This window comes from Equus quagga, chromosome 8 (genome assembly GCF_021613505.1).
Source record: "Equus quagga isolate Etosha38 chromosome 8, UCLA_HA_Equagga_1.0, whole genome shotgun sequence".
Lineage (NCBI taxonomy): Eukaryota > Metazoa > Chordata > Mammalia > Perissodactyla > Equidae > Equus > Equus quagga.
In genome coordinates, this window is record NC_060274.1 from 104274950 (window position 1) to 104290670 (window position 15721).

The following is a 15721-nucleotide window of genomic DNA, read 5'->3' on the forward strand; positions in this document are numbered from 1 at the left end:
TCTCACTAATAGGGAAACCAGGAAGTTGGATTTAAAGCGTTCAGTTTGTCCTTGTGCTCCTTGGAAGAACTCCCGGTCTTTAAATTGACAGTGCAGCTGTTGACTGAAAATTATACAGAAAGATTAATACATTCTTAAACTAATTTTCTGTCAGGCAAGTTGACTGTAAGGATTTACAAAATACGTTTAAACAAGGCAATGCCCATTTACATTCATAAGAAACCAATGAAAATAATTTGTATGTAGAATAAGAAGTTCAATTTCGTTTCAACCCAGTACTAAATAACAGAAGTGTCCTGTGGTGACCGAATGCTTGGACAATGTAGGGTGACTGCCATCATTGAGCCAAAATATGATCACATGCGTCAGAGTCAGAGGCCCGCTCCTCAAAGCAGGCCAGCTTTCCCAGACAGAGACAGGAACAGGACGCTGGTGGCTTCTATCAACACGCAGATGACACGTGAGAAAGGGTGAATTTTGTAGCCATAAATCTTTCAAAAACAAAGTAAATCTGCAATTTATCCATAATTTAAGAAAAATAGAGAAAACAGGTTAAGGCAGTATCAGGGTGCATGGAAAAGAGCAACTGAAATAGTCAGATCTGCCTTCTAATGTTAGCTCCTTTTAACTAACCTGCAGCAAGCCCCTCAATCACTTTGAATAGGGCTACCCTCGCCCGGAGTGAGAGTAGGCTTGATATAACTCGATGGTCTCCAACGGTCTTTCAGTCTTGAAGTTTTTCATATCTAAGGAGGAAGGGGATCTACCTTACTCCACTGTCATAGTTTAATGCCCATCACATATTTAGTCTTAATAAACAGTTGTTTAAATATGGTGATATTGATGCTTAAAAATTCTTAGACTTGATGAAAATCCTCACATCCAGCAATAACTAAGGTAAAACTGTATTTAGGTCAAAACATACCTACGAATTCAAGACAGAAGATAATGTCAATATGACATTGGAACTTCAAGTTCTATAATGCAATTTGATGATGCTAAAACTGAACTTCCTCTTACACAGAAAATAAAAGAATCCTTACTAAGGTAAGTATAGGGAATTTTTGTGGTTGTTAAAAAATTAAGGGACCACTTCAAATTTACTAGAAATTCTCCAATACACAAATATCTGACTAAACTAAAAACCACCTATAAACTACTTTTATATTTTACTCAAAATAATTATGTGCTATTCGTATCTTGATTTGTCAGTCTTGATGGTGGTACACATAAGTAGATTAGATTTACACTGGATTTGTGTGAAATTAAATACTGTTATCAGTAATTAGTATGACCACTGATATTTATTTCAAAGAAAAAAATAGCTACGGTTGATTTATCTAGACATGTTTTGTTATAAAGCCAAAATTTTCAAAGGGCTCCTTCATGGCAATGGAGGATACCATGGATCACATATGGAAGTTAACAGTCTTACCAATAACTGCAAAGTATGTTCCTCATCATATTTATAGCCAGTTTATTATATCTTTTCCCAGTAGCTTCACTAAAAAAGCAAAGTTTAAAAAAAAATCCATAAATAAAAGACCAAAAGATCACAAGAAAATGCTGTGTTCTGGAGGTAAGATGTGACAATGTCAAGTGTACAAAGTAAAATTTCTCAACTTTTTCATAAAGAATTTTCTATTCTACTATAAATAGGCCTTATCTCTATACTTGTCCTTTAAGAACTCCATTCCTAAAGCAGAGTAAGTTATTTCAGGAATTTCTCTGTTGATTAGATAAACATAATGTGACAAGCAATTCTGAGGCACTTAAAAATTCTTTTTTTTTAGTTTGGTTAATACATTCTTAAAAGTGTTCACATTTGTGCAACAGAAACAAATTTTTAATAGAACGCGTTATTCTTGAAATGTTTAAATTTGGCTAAAGCTCTTAGAAGGCATTTTGTAGCATCCTACGCAATGGATTCTATAACTCAGTTTAATCTTCAGACACCCACTTGTGCCAGGGCCAGCAGAAAGAAAACTCTTATTTATCAAAAACCGAGTTTCCTGTTTAAGCACCATTTTTGATACCATTTATTAGGAGCTTTTAAGTCCCACATGAATCGCTATATTTGGCTTTTACTGAAACTACCAGTAAACTCCAATATCATTCTGATTTAGGAAACTTCAACATTTTTGGTATGCAAGAGTTCCAGTTTGACCTTGCAATATGAACATTCTGTATCCCACAGCAGTGGCTTCCAGGGAAGCTGCTGAGCAGCTGTCACGTTTCCCAGCAGAACAGGGTGTAACATTCTTTTGGTCACCATGTTTATTTAATGGCACACTCTAACTCTCAGGGCATGCAGTCTGCTGAAAACTTCAACCATTATCATTCACTGCTGTGTACCCTTTACTATACTCTACATTTTTCTTACCCATTTTAATCTCAACAATAAATAAATAGACACACTATTTTACATATTCGGGTCAAATTAATTTTATTATGCTCCATGATGAATTGCCACCAGTGCAACATCCTATTCACTATACATTTCAAAAAAAAAATTCACATACTAAACAAAATTTCAGTTGATAAATGGAAATGAATGATTGAAAGTTTCTATGAATCTCATACATACAATATGTGGCTAGCTGAAATTGTCTATCACGTAGCATTTAGATATAAAAAGCCTCATGCTAGTTTGTTAAATGCGAAGGCTACCAGACATCATTTAGCTGGAGTATACACGGGAGGCCTTCCGACAATGCACAGGTATAGTGCTGCCCACAGCGCAAGGTGGTGGAGGATGGACACATGCAACCTTTGCATCTAAGTGGATTTAGTCTTCATGCCTGGACTGAACCCCACAGCTGCTGTGTTTCAAGCAATAGTAATTTAGACTTTGTGCAACAGCAAACAGTGTTTTTTTTCTTTAAGAAGAAAGAATAAACTCAATTAGCTTTGGCAAATTTTATACCCATCTTACATGTTTAAAATTGTGTTTCCAACTCAAAGAATTGATATCCTCTGCTTGGAGCAGCTTCTGATAAACATTTATCATACCAAAGTTAGCTGGAAAACCCTGAATTCCTTGGCCAAAAGTTAAGAGAGATTGTAAATTGGCATTACTGTAAAGATATTTCTAGGATATTTAAAATGTTTTTTATAATGTCAAAAAGAAAAAAATGGAAAATGTTTAATATTACTTAAAATAATTACAATGTTCTATTTACCATTTGCACAAATTCCTAATTTCATTGGTTAGTAGTTGTCCAGACTCATCCACACCAGACCCACTGAGCTCAAGCCACAGTAAAAATTAGAGTAAGCAGAAAAAGGTTTCCAGCAGCAGAGGGCACTGTTTTTTGCAAGAAACAAAAAGTCTAGAATCTTTCCCATGTGCTTAAATTACTCTTGCAAGAAAGGTAGCATTCGTTGAATAACTTAACTATTTGACTGCACCACTTACTGCTTTCAGCAACAGAACCTTTCAAATTATTTCTTCTGATAACTAGATGCATGATCACTAGAGATTATGTGATAACTGTTAAAATTCAAGCCACATCTTGCAGGTCCAGCCTGTCAAGATCATGCCAATACTAGATTTTGGTCGGTACAATTCTAGAGAGCTTAATTTTTAGTTGGATATTGTGACTACAGTAATGAAATACATTTGGAACTACATTCTGCATATGACTCAATGTGAGAAAAATACGTGTCTGTATTTAAATCAGATCATTTTTCTACCTAAAGTTTAAAGTAGGTAGGTATGATAATTAGCACTATAAATATGAGACAACCACCTTTAGGCAGATTAGTGTATTGTAGAGAGGCAAGGAAACCCTAATTTTAACATATTATTTAGTATACATAACAAATGTGCAGGTCATAAAGTTTTATTTTTTTTAAGAAAATCTATCATTCGGTTATGTGTACCAAGAAATCTGTCATTGGGACAACCAATCTTGTAAGAAAAATGTAACCCTTTCACCTGACATTTGACAAAAAACTTGAGTAAATATCAAAATTAAAATTAAAAAAAGCATAACAGGTTCAGCATTACAGTGTTTACCTTTATCAACTAGATTAGATTTTTATGGTTGGTATTTCTGAATACCTCAATCCATACAAACTGCAAAATAAAAATACTTAATTCCACATCATTTTCATAATGTTCTGATTTTTATAGTATATTTAGTCAAATACTGGAGTAACTATAATGTATAGCCTCCTTCAGTTCATGTAGAATGAAATTACCCCCATAACCCCCAAACTCAAACAACTTAAATAACATTTGTTTCAGAATAATACCAAAAATACTTACAAAATTTTTGCCAAAAAGCCTGCCACATTTGCTATAGCATAAAAATAACTTCAGTCAAGTACAGGTAGGTAAGGGCTCCTGATGATTCTAGCCTCCAAACACCACTGCTGCTCATGAACAGGCGATACTGCTTTGAGAGGTGTGTACTGATTTCCCCAACTAGAATCTCCGTAGTGATTTCATGTAGAGCATATTGCTAAAATTTGAGAAACTGCATCAATGTAGTGATGTGTAGAGAACTGTGCAATGTATCAGCTTCAACATTCATGTAGCATTGTGTTCAAAATGAAGGGGCTAAATAATCTAAGGTCTGCATCACTTAAAAAAGAAGGTAGTGCTATACTAGATTTTAATAAGAAAATTTAGGTACAGAAAAAGTAGGGTATGAAAATAGTGTTTTCCTTCTGGCATTATAACTAAATTACATTAAGGTTCTTGTCAGTCTCACATATAATATTTAAACTCCCTTGTTGATGGAATGAAAAATATTCACAAATTAAGTGAGCATCCTGGTGTAAACCTGCACACAATAACAGGGAGTAGCTTTGTAGAGGATTATGACAAACCTTTACAGATTAAATGAGGTATTGCACAGATTAATAAAAAAAAGCAAAAAAGGCAACAAAAATATACAGCAAATTGGTAGAACATTTACATGATAATTTTACAGAACCCATAGACAGAAAGTAGTGTTTAGTATTTCACCTTAAAAATATATATATAATATATAGATCAGTCTTCCCATTCATCATCATCCTCAAAATCTTCTTCGTCATCTTCATCCTCATCTTCATCTAGAAGAAAATCATCAAGACAATTAAAACATGTATAAATAAAATATTACATATTTCTTGGGTGATTTCCCCAATTACTCAACTTCTGAAACACAAAACATTTGATGCCTAGAGGAATCTAGTTACTAAGATAGCTTAAAATGAAGCTAATAAAATACATCTAAAGAATGTGATGGCGAGTTGAAGATTAGAACAGGAGTCAGAAGACTTAGGTTCTAGTCTCAGCATCTATGGTACAAATTTCAACCTGTGGGTTTCTTTAGGTGTAAAATCACATTTAGGTTGGCCTCTCTGGATTTCAGATTCACATATCGCAAATCCAACCGTCTTCTTGTATTCTTCACTTCTAAAGTTTTATCTCCTTCTCCAACCTGCTGCTCCCCCTGCACACTAGTCTGCCCCCTCACTTAACGGCCTTTCCACTCTCAGGTGGTTGGGTCAAAAACCTAGAAATTATTACTGATTCCTCTGTTTTCACCATCCCTCCTATCCAATCCATCAAGAACGCTCCTTTTCACCAATCCCACTGCTATTCCCACACCACTATCAGATTTTGCTTGGATTATTGCAACTCTATAGTTCATTTGCCTCAGAGCAAATGAAGTGATATTTACATTCTAAGTTTTAAAAATATGTTTCTATACTACTTTAAATCCTCCAGTGGCTGACCACTGTTATTTGAATACAACCTGATGTGTTACCTTACTCCACAAGACCCTACATGATTTGCCTTGTTACTGTCTCCCCACCTTACTCAACTCATCTCATAATGCCCTTTTCTCCAATTCGCCCTGTTTTTGTTCCTCAAACATGCCAAGCTTATTCTTGTTTTAGAGCTTTTGTAGGAGCTATTCCTTCTGTCTGGCTGAGTCTTCCCATCATTTATGTTCATACAAAAACCACTTCCTCGGAGAGGGCTTTCCTGACCACCCTATGTAAAGTACAATCCTCCTCCACAATCAGAAATCGTCCCATGTTATTTTCCTCATAACACTCAGCACTACCTGAAATTCTTATATTTTGTTTACAGGTTTACTGTCTTCCTCTAGACTATAAACTCCATGAGAGCAGAAACTTTGCCTGTCTTACCTATCACTGAATCCTTGGCATCAGAACAGTGCTTCACAGAAGCTGATCAACAGTCGTTGAGTGAATGAATAAATATTTAGATGTCACAAATTCAATGAACATCCATCTATATTACACCAATTTTCCATAAGTACTAACCTTTTAAAAACTACATACCTCATAAAACACATGAAGGCTAAGTTCATAAAGTGAGATAGTAGCTGAGCAATTGCACTTGATAATCTTTAGTAGAGAGCCAATGAAAACTGAATATGTGACATATATGTGGGCTAGAGGTACAGAAGACAGAACAATCTTTGTCTTCCTATAAAACAGATTGTTAGAAAGCTTCTACAAAGAAGCAGTTGAGCTCTAGTATTAGAACTTGGAAATTAACAGAAGCCAAAGAGGTGCAAAGATACTTTCCCTTAGCCCCAAACTAAGTTTTTACTTTTATAATAATAATGGTAATTTTTTACTTAATTTAGCTGGATGATCAGCTCTAAACTGTTACAGAATTAATCTGGAAAGGAGCTCAATCAACTTTATGTTACCCTCTGTGTTTACTTTTCTAGTAAGAGAAACAATTTGCTATCCAACGCTTTTGCTAGATGCACTTAAGAGAAATCACCTGGAGGAAAGCATAAGTATGCCTGCATTTATGGAGTGACAAAGATAGGCATTTATTAGCATCCATGGTGAGAAGGAAGTAGTAGCTAAGACTTCCATCATCAGGAATAATAGCTAAAAGAAATGGGTCCAAAAATGAGTAAAAAATCCCCATGTTACATACACTCATTATATCAGCATGGCTATCACATAATGTTAACCACATCTTTAAAAAAAAAACTTACTCTAGGATAATATTAAGCAGAATCCATAGGCTTCATGACAGAATGTTTTCTCATGATCACATATTTCACAGTAACCTTACCTTTCCCTCATTTGACCAGAAGAAGGACCTTTATTAAACTCTTCGACATTACCAGCTATTAAGATTCTTCCTGAGCATGGGAATTTCCCATATCTGAAGTTATCTTTTCTTTCTTTTTCTATTCAGCCTGAACTTCAAAGTGGTTAGTCACTTGAATTTACTCTACATCTTAATTCACTTGCCATCCAAGCTTCTGCCACGTGGCTTGACAGTTCAATAATGTTCTCCTTTGTGACAGTCACTGTATTTACTCAGTGATATACTTATTGATGGATGAGTGATTTTTTCCTGTCCTCAAGTGTCTTGAGTGGTGTTGAGATGTATAAATGAATAAACTGAGACTTACTATTGATGTTCAAATTATTGCTGAATATTATCTGACACTGAACCAGGTTGTAAAGGTGGAGTCAGGAAATATTCTACCAAAAATTATTAATTTAAGTAGTCATATTTTTTATAGTATTGTTAATATCAATTGATATGTTTTGAAAGAATACTTGAGCTAACTTCCTAGCACCAAACAGGTCAGAATGTCATGTTTTTCAAGAGGAAAATTTGGTCATCTGCTGATTAGAATAATGTAAACTAGGAGAGGAGTGCTTTCTAAATAAACATCCAGAGAATTAAAAAAGTCTAGGAAAACAAAGGTCCCTTTAATGACTGTTTTTTTTTTTTTTAAAAGATTTTATTTTTTCCTTTTTCTCCCCAAAGCCCCCCAGTACATAGTTGCATATTCTTCGTTGTGGGTCCTTCTAGTTGTGGCACGTGGGACGCTGCCCCAGCGTGGCTCAACGAGCAGCGCCATGTCCGCGCCCAGGATTCGAACCAATGAAACACTGGGCCGCTTGCAGCGGAGCGCGCGAACTTAACCACTCGGTCACAGGGCCAGCCCCCTTTAATGACTGTTTTTAAAAAAAAGTTGTAAAAACTACAACTGACATATTGTTCAGCTACAATTCCAGTTATAATCCCAATGATAGGCAGGAAGCTCATCAACACTAAGCCATAAAGGAAACAGAGTAGGCAGTCCCAAAACCCAGTCTCCCTTTCTACCCTCCCTATTCTCTCTTGAACCCACTGACATTGCTCTTCCCAGGTTCCCAATGACCTACTGTTACTAAAGTTAGAGCTCAATTCCCTGTTCTCATTTTCTTGACAGTCAGACACATTTGACCAAGATGATCACCCTATTCTCCTTCAAAAATATCTCATCTGGCTTCTAAGATACCTTATCAGACCTTTTTTATTTACATCCACTTCTCTGCTAATCTCATCCAGTTCCATAACTTTAAATACCACCTATATCTTAAAGACATGCAAATTTATACTAACAGTCCAGACCACTCCCCTGAATTCCAGACTCATAACCAAATGCCCACTCAACACCTACATTTGCATTTTTTTTTTTTAAAGATTTTATTTTTTTCCTTTTTCTCCCCAAAGCCCCCTGGTACATAGTTGTATATTCTTTGTTGTGGGTCCTTCTAGTTGTGGCATGTGGGACGCTGCCTCAGCGTAGTTTGATGAGCAGTGCCATGTCCGCGCCCAGGATTCGAACCAACGAAACACTGGGCCGCCTGCAGCGGAGTGCGCGAACTTAACCACTCGGCCACGGGGCCAGCCCCTACATTTGCATTTTTAATAAATATCTCATTTAATATGTACAAAACCAAATTCTTCATCCTTCCTCTCCAACCTGTTGCTCCTCCTAAATCTTTTCCCATTCTGTTAATGAAAATTTCACCCTTTCAGTTGCTCAGGTCAAAAATCTCGAGTCATCCTACAGTTCTCTCCTTTTTTCAAACCTCACGTTCAAACCATCAGCAAACCCAGTCATCTCCTCATTCAGAACATAACGAGTGTCCAAGCACTTCTCACTGATGCTTCCAACCTGATTCAAACCTCTATCCTCTCTTGCTTGGGTCCTTGCCACTCCTCTGCTAAGAACCCCCTCCCGGGGCTTCCCCTCACCCTCATGGCCTCCAAAGCCTTGCTACTGCCTCCTACTACACCTCTCGTACATCATTCCTCTACTCTTTCCTGCCCTCCCTTAGTCTAGCCATACTGACCTCATCATGGCTCCTCAACCTAAGGGACTTTGCCCTTGCTGTTCCTGCCACCTGAACACATTTTGCCAGTTTTCTACACGGTTCACTCTCTGAACTCCTTCTGGTCTTTTCTCAAATATCACCTCAGTCAGATCTCATCATCCTATTTCAAAATGAACTTCCCTCCCAAAAACTATAACTCCCTATATTTCCCTTTTCTGCTTAATTTTTATCCTTAGTACATATCACCATTTAACATACCATTTTCCTAATTTATTTTATTTACTGTTTGTGTCTCGCTAGAATGCATGCTCCATGAAGGCAGGGATTTTTGTTGCGTTTTTATTTTATAATTATTCCACAATAAATATTTGTGGACTGAATAAGCCTACTCTATCTTTGTAACACAGTATGAGAACAAAATATGCCTATTTAAGGAAAACAAATGTTGCTCAAGAATCTGAGATACCCACATCCATAGAGAAACAAATAGAAGGAAAATAACATTTACTGAGCACCTATTATGTGCTAGGTAATCTCGTTAGCTATGTATTTTATTTAATCTTCACATCAATCATACAATTGATGAATTCTCTCCATGTTACAAATAAGAAAACTGAGGTCCTTTGAGAGTAAATAATAGATTTAATAAGAACAAAGATCTGATTCTAGCACATTATGCTGGAGAAGCTCTTCAATAAACCTCAACTACTGCATCAGCAAAACTCATATTCTTGCTCTTTTTCACAAGAAGTATTCATTTACATGGTGGTGTGCACATGCTTAAAAACCACCTCAGAACAGGTACTAGTTTATTCAAATAAACCTTTTTGGAAATGACCAAAAAAGGCGGGGAGGGAGAGGTGGAAGCTTAAGGATTCTTTAGCAAACTTCAGAAACAGTGTAAATCATCTAATTTCTCAGCCCTAACTCTCACAACAAATCAGGGAAATCTCTCGAATTTCTTATGTCACAGGGATGAGATCCAAGAATCTCAAGGCTTATTGTTTGCCAGGCATTTGATTAGTATTTTCTAGTATAGGAAATGAAATTGCCATTTTCCAAAGTTGTCCTTCCAAGGTATGGTTATGGCTGTGGTGTCCTGGCATCCATTAAGCTTCAGATAGACTAGTCACAGTAGCAACAACTTTTAAAAATACACCCTAGAATTCACATCAATAAGTTATTCAATAGCGGGGAAAAGCCAGCAAAGACTGAGCCATGAAATAAAGAGAAAAATAGTAGAACTCAAATATTCAAATCTATTAAATATATACATATACACATGCAAATATACCTGAAGAATGAATGGCTTTGCTCCTTTTCTGCATCACTTCCATTAATGCACCCACAATTCCTGAAGTGGGTGCAGGTGTCGGTGGTGTAGACTCTTGGCCATCAGATACCTTGAAAAAGAATATTAGCAAAATTCAGTAATAAATCTTTAGCAAAAATTTTTGTCTCTGGAAAGTCTTACTTCTTATTTTAAATAAGAATCACTTCTTATTTTAAGAGAAAAGAAAAAACAAAACAAAACAAGCAAGCCCAGGACAGGATTAACTAAATTAACAAGAAATAAACTGCTGCCTTAAAAGAATTATTCAAGATATATTTCCTCTTCTTCTTAATGTATAACACATCAATATATTTCCAAATTTAGACTAACAATCAAACCTTTTACTTGCCCTTGCAGCTGGGTTACTTCTGTTCATTCCAGTATATAAAGCCTTTGCTGATGACACTTTAAAACTATTATCAGGGGATATCATTTTATAAAACCAAGGTAATATTTAGATTCCTAGAGTTGACAGGTGAGAAGCACACTTAAAGATACCTATGAGCAAATGAAGAGATTTATGTTCTCCCAGAAAAACTCAGCTTTACTAATAATTCAAAATGAACCTCCCTCTCACAGCATATTCTTTAAGGAGATCAGCTGGGTAGCTTTCAAAATGTACCTACCTCACAAGGCAACTAATTATCCCTAATGAAAGTACTTCTCTCTACTAAAAAGCACATTTGGGAAACACAGAAATCAATATCAAAGGCTCCCATTAAAATCCACTTTTTGGACAAAATTATCCTTGATTCCAACACTCATATTTACAAAGAGAAAATACAGAAGTCTGTAGAGATTCAGGAAACAATTTAAAAGTACTGCTCTAAGTGCACTACGACTAAAATGAGTAGTCGTTTACACAAAATATTAATTTTAATTTTTTCTCTGGACTTACATTATGCAGTAAAGGTATAGTACTGGTATAATTTAAATAAATAGCACAGCTGTACTACATAATTATACGAGTTTTAATATAGAGATATAATTTGAAATTATAACTCATTTCCCAAAGAAAAATTACTTTACTAGGACAAACTCTTCATTTTGGTCTTTACAACTACTGTAATACTTCTTGTCTTTCTGGACTTAAAGATCTTTTACTTTTAAAAATATTCAAAGTAGTTCCCAACAAGACACAGACTCATTCATTAGTATTTAGGTTTTTAGAGACTGTATATTAACTGCTACTGGTATAGAAGTGACGCTAATGAAAATGATTAACAGAAATAGTTTCAGCGCTTTGAATTTCACCATGAGGCTCTCGAAGAAGTGTGACAGCAGCAAGGAGAAACATTCATAGACTCCCTTAAGGCAATCCGGTAACACAACGCAGAGCACGCAGGAGCCCCACACTGTCATAAACACGTTTTTTGAAGCACGTACTTGGACATGGTGCTGTCTGAGGACTATGAAGATGGAATTCAAAATGTACGTTAAGTGAATACTTATATACTTCCTGCCAACTCTTTAAAGTCAATCTGTGGTTTTATGTTAGTCATATTCATGACATAAGCTGATGATTTACATAGAATATTTAAAGAAACATAACCAGAGAAATTTCAACCACAGAATGATTATTTTTTTAAATGAAGTAAAATGAACTCGATTCACATGTATAACATGCCAATAATTCACTGATGTTGCACTCTATGATAATACTCCGAATGCAATCAAAAGGAAAGTAATTATTTACAGTAAAAAAAAGCCTATTATGCTACACTTAGAATGGAAAACATTTTTCTAAAAGAAATTTAGAGAACAATTTACAGGGTTTTGGGGGGGTGGGATGGGAAGAAGTGATGACGGAGAGTAATTAGGAAATATAATTCACCAACTGTTTAAGAAGAGGACACAACTGTATTCATTAAAAATAAAACAACTACTTCTTATCACTAAATGAGACAAAGAAACAAAAGTTGATTGTAGAGGAGAGAGGAAATAGAAAAAAGAAACAGAAAGGTAGGTTAGGAGTGGGAGATGTGGGACTGAGTGAAACAGGAACGAGCAGAGATTCCAGGTAAGTGCAGAAAGTAAAAGACCCTATTAAACCTGCTATGCACTCAGGCTGTGGTCATCTTGACACCAGTTCTCCCCACTAACAACTATTCCAAGTTCTTCAACTGCTCCTGAGAAACCCTTAGTCTAAACTAAACAGGGAGAGGGAGCAGAGATGATTGAGCACAGGCTGATCTAAATTTCACCCTGCATACATGTCAGGAAAAGATCCAGATATATTTTAAAGATCTGAAATTTCTTAAATCTGTGCTATTCTAATATTTAAAAGTTTTCATTCAATTAGTTGTGCACCCTACCCATCATTCTCTTCCTAGCCAAAACTTCTAAGATCCAGAAAGTTACCAAAACTTTTAATTTTCAATTAAAATCTCCTTCTTTCATCTCCACTTACTGCACAGAAAGATCCACCATTCACTAGCTGTCCGAAGCCCTGCAGAGCGAGCACTCCTCTTAGAGCTGAGACTACACATGCAGGCCAGAAGGAAGCACAAGAAGGGAGGCAGGGAGGCTCTAGGACAGGGGTCAGCAAACTACTGCCCATGGATCAAATCCAGCCTGTTCCCTGCTTTTGTACAACCTTAAAGCTAAGAATGATTTTTACAGTTTTAAATGGTTGAAAGAAAATGAAGAGTATTTGTGACCTGTGTAAATGATATGAAATTTAAATTTCAGAGTCTATAAATCAAGTTTTAGAGAACACAATCATGCCCACTCCTTTAGGTACTGTCTATGGCTGCTTCTGCAGTACATTGGTCCATGGGGCTGCTTTTCAGGTACAACAGCAGAGCCAAGCAGTTACGACAGAGACCTCATGGCCTGCAAGCCTAAAATATTTACTATCTGGTCCTTTAAAGAAAAAAGTTTGCCAACATCTGCTATAGAAGATTAAATGATCACCTCCAATCTTATTCAAAGAATCCAAAATTTCCTGCCATGAACTGTCAGAAATTCTATTAGAACTCTTTCAATTTTCTATGGAGTCTGAGTCTCTACTAATCCAAATTTCAGAATGCAGAAATTTTCAAAATATGGTTTAGTTTTCACAAAGTCACTGGTTTCAAGTAGGGCTATTTTTGTTTCTCCATAGTTTAATAAAGATTTTTCTTTAAATTAAAGTATCTTTAATTTAAAAGTAAAGACTAGAACAATCAATTTCAAACACACCATAAAATTCCACTTACATGAAGTCCTAGAATAGGGAAAACTAATCTATGGTGATATAAATCAGATCAATGATTCTTTTTGGGAGGGAGACTAACTAGGAAGAGGCAGGAGGAAACTCTCTGGGGTGACATATTGATATAGAAATAGGGGTCACACAGGTACAGGTATAAATTTGTGCATTTTATATGGAAAAATAGAAATTCACAGGGTTAAAAAAATTAATACCAAGAGAAAAAGTGAAAAAAATAAGGACTTTTCAAAAATGTCTTATAAATTACTTTAAAATTCCATTATGACAGATAGTCTAAAATGAAAAGAACAGATTACTTACAGATTTCAGCTGAATACCCTGTCGTATCTGGTCTAAAAGTGCATCCCTCCCAGAGCAGGACACTGGTCGACTGTTCTGTTCCACTTTTTTTAGCTGAGCACCCTCTCTAATTTGATCTAAAAGAGCTGCTTTGTTTCCTGCAGGAGTTGGAACTTGATGGTCACCATCAGAAGGGAGGCCAGGGGGAGGTGGCGGCCCTGGTGGAGGCGGAGGTGGAGGCGGCGGGGGTGGTGCCACTGACCCTGCCACCGACAGAGGTGGAGGTGGTGGTGGAGGCCCTGAAGGTGCTGAAGAAGGAAGGGCTGGAGGAGGAGGAGGGTATATTCTATTTGGTGGTGGTGGAGGGACTCCTACACCTGGCCTGGACGGAGGTGGTGGTGGAGGTGCAGCTGTGGGAGCTCTTGAAGGTGGAGGAGGAGGAGCGCCTCTTCCCCTGGCAGGAGGGGGAGGAGGGCCTGAGCTATGTGGAGGGGGAGGAGGAGGAGGCGGCCCTCCCCTCGATGGTGGTGGAGGTGGCGGTGCTGAAATAAAAACAGAAAAAAAGAAAGCATGCTTTTTTTCCCAACAAACTTCATACTGAAAAAGCAACTCACTTCAACATGTATAAAAAAAAATACAAGAAAATAAAGGCCTCATCTTGGTATTTTATTTTACAAAGATGTCTGAGCACAGATGACATATTACAATTCTATTTGGGTGATATCTTACAATTCTATTTGGGAATATTCAGCTTAAACATCACTTTCCTGTTGTTTCTTGAAAAAATATTAGCTAAAACAGTAGAAGTTAGTTTTTAGGAATCAGCACCACTTCTGAAGGTAAGAGAATAAACACATTTTTTTTGGTGAGTAAGATTCAGCCTAAGCAAACATCCATTGGCAACCTTCTTCTTCCTCTTTTTTTTTTTTTTTTTTACTTGGGGAAGATTAGCCCTGAGCTAACACCTGTGCCAACCTTCCTCCACTTTGTATGTGGGATGCCTCCACAGCATGGCTGATGAGCGGAGTAGGTCTACGCCCAGGATCTGAACTGGTGAACCTGGGTTGCCAAAGTGAAGGATACAGAACTTGAACCACTTGGCCATGGGGCCAGTCCCCAAACACTTTTTTATATAATAATAACAAAAACACAACAATGAAATTAAACATTTTGGTCAATAAGCATTATTTTACATTTTAATAAAGATGAATGGACACCTTCTCTCTTTAAAGAATCAAGTGTATTTAGTTGTTTTACAAAATTAATTTACATTCAGAATTAAATAGCTAATGTAGCATAACCTATTAGAATTTATTCAAGGTAAGCAGAGCTAAACTCCAATACTTTTTCTTTTAAAGTGTAAACCTTTGTCATTTACATTTGTACTTTATAATGTACTATATTTAGATGCACTATATTTAGAATATATATAATATATAGGATATGTATAATATAGAGTATACATATAGAATATATATATAATAATACACATAATATATATCATATACCATGTATTGCAATATACCATAATAATATATAATAATTTAACATATAATATACATAATGTCCTATATTTCTAAAAGATGACCAGCAATTCTAGCGATGGCATTAAGGGAGGCTGGTTGCTCAGTTGAAATGTTCAACTACTTATTCAGGAGACACGAACTAACTATAAACTGAGAATTACCACACACTGCAAAATTAAACTAAAGTTATTAATAAAATATTAACATTATTCCGGTAGTAATGATATTTACATTCTTATTCTACATAAA

General features: G+C 36.1%; 1 protein-coding gene and 1 long non-coding RNA gene across 3 annotated transcripts in view; one reads left to right on the forward strand and one right to left on the reverse strand.

Annotated features, from left to right (window-relative positions):
- The first annotated feature begins 373 nt into the window (after positions 1 to 373).
- LOC124243619 (uncharacterized) lies at positions 374 to 7762 on the forward strand. The gene is made up of 3 exons (XR_006889729.1): positions 374 to 470; positions 914 to 1047; positions 6098 to 7762. It is a non-coding gene; the product is annotated as an uncharacterized LOC124243619 (long non-coding RNA).
- WASL (WASP like actin nucleation promoting factor) overlaps positions 2430 to 15721 on the reverse strand; it is an 88781-nt gene continuing 75489 nt past the window's right edge. For both annotated transcript variants that reach the window (XM_046669356.1, XM_046669357.1), the window contains exons 9-11: positions 13968 to 14488; positions 10415 to 10523; positions 2430 to 5067 (exon numbers count right to left, since the gene is read on the reverse strand). In XM_046669356.1, coding sequence (XP_046525312.1) covers positions 5006 to 5067; positions 10415 to 10523; positions 13968 to 14488 — 692 coding nt within the window. In that variant the 3' untranslated portion in view covers positions 2430 to 5005. The remainder of the gene's footprint in view (positions 5068 to 10414; positions 10524 to 13967; positions 14489 to 15721) is intronic.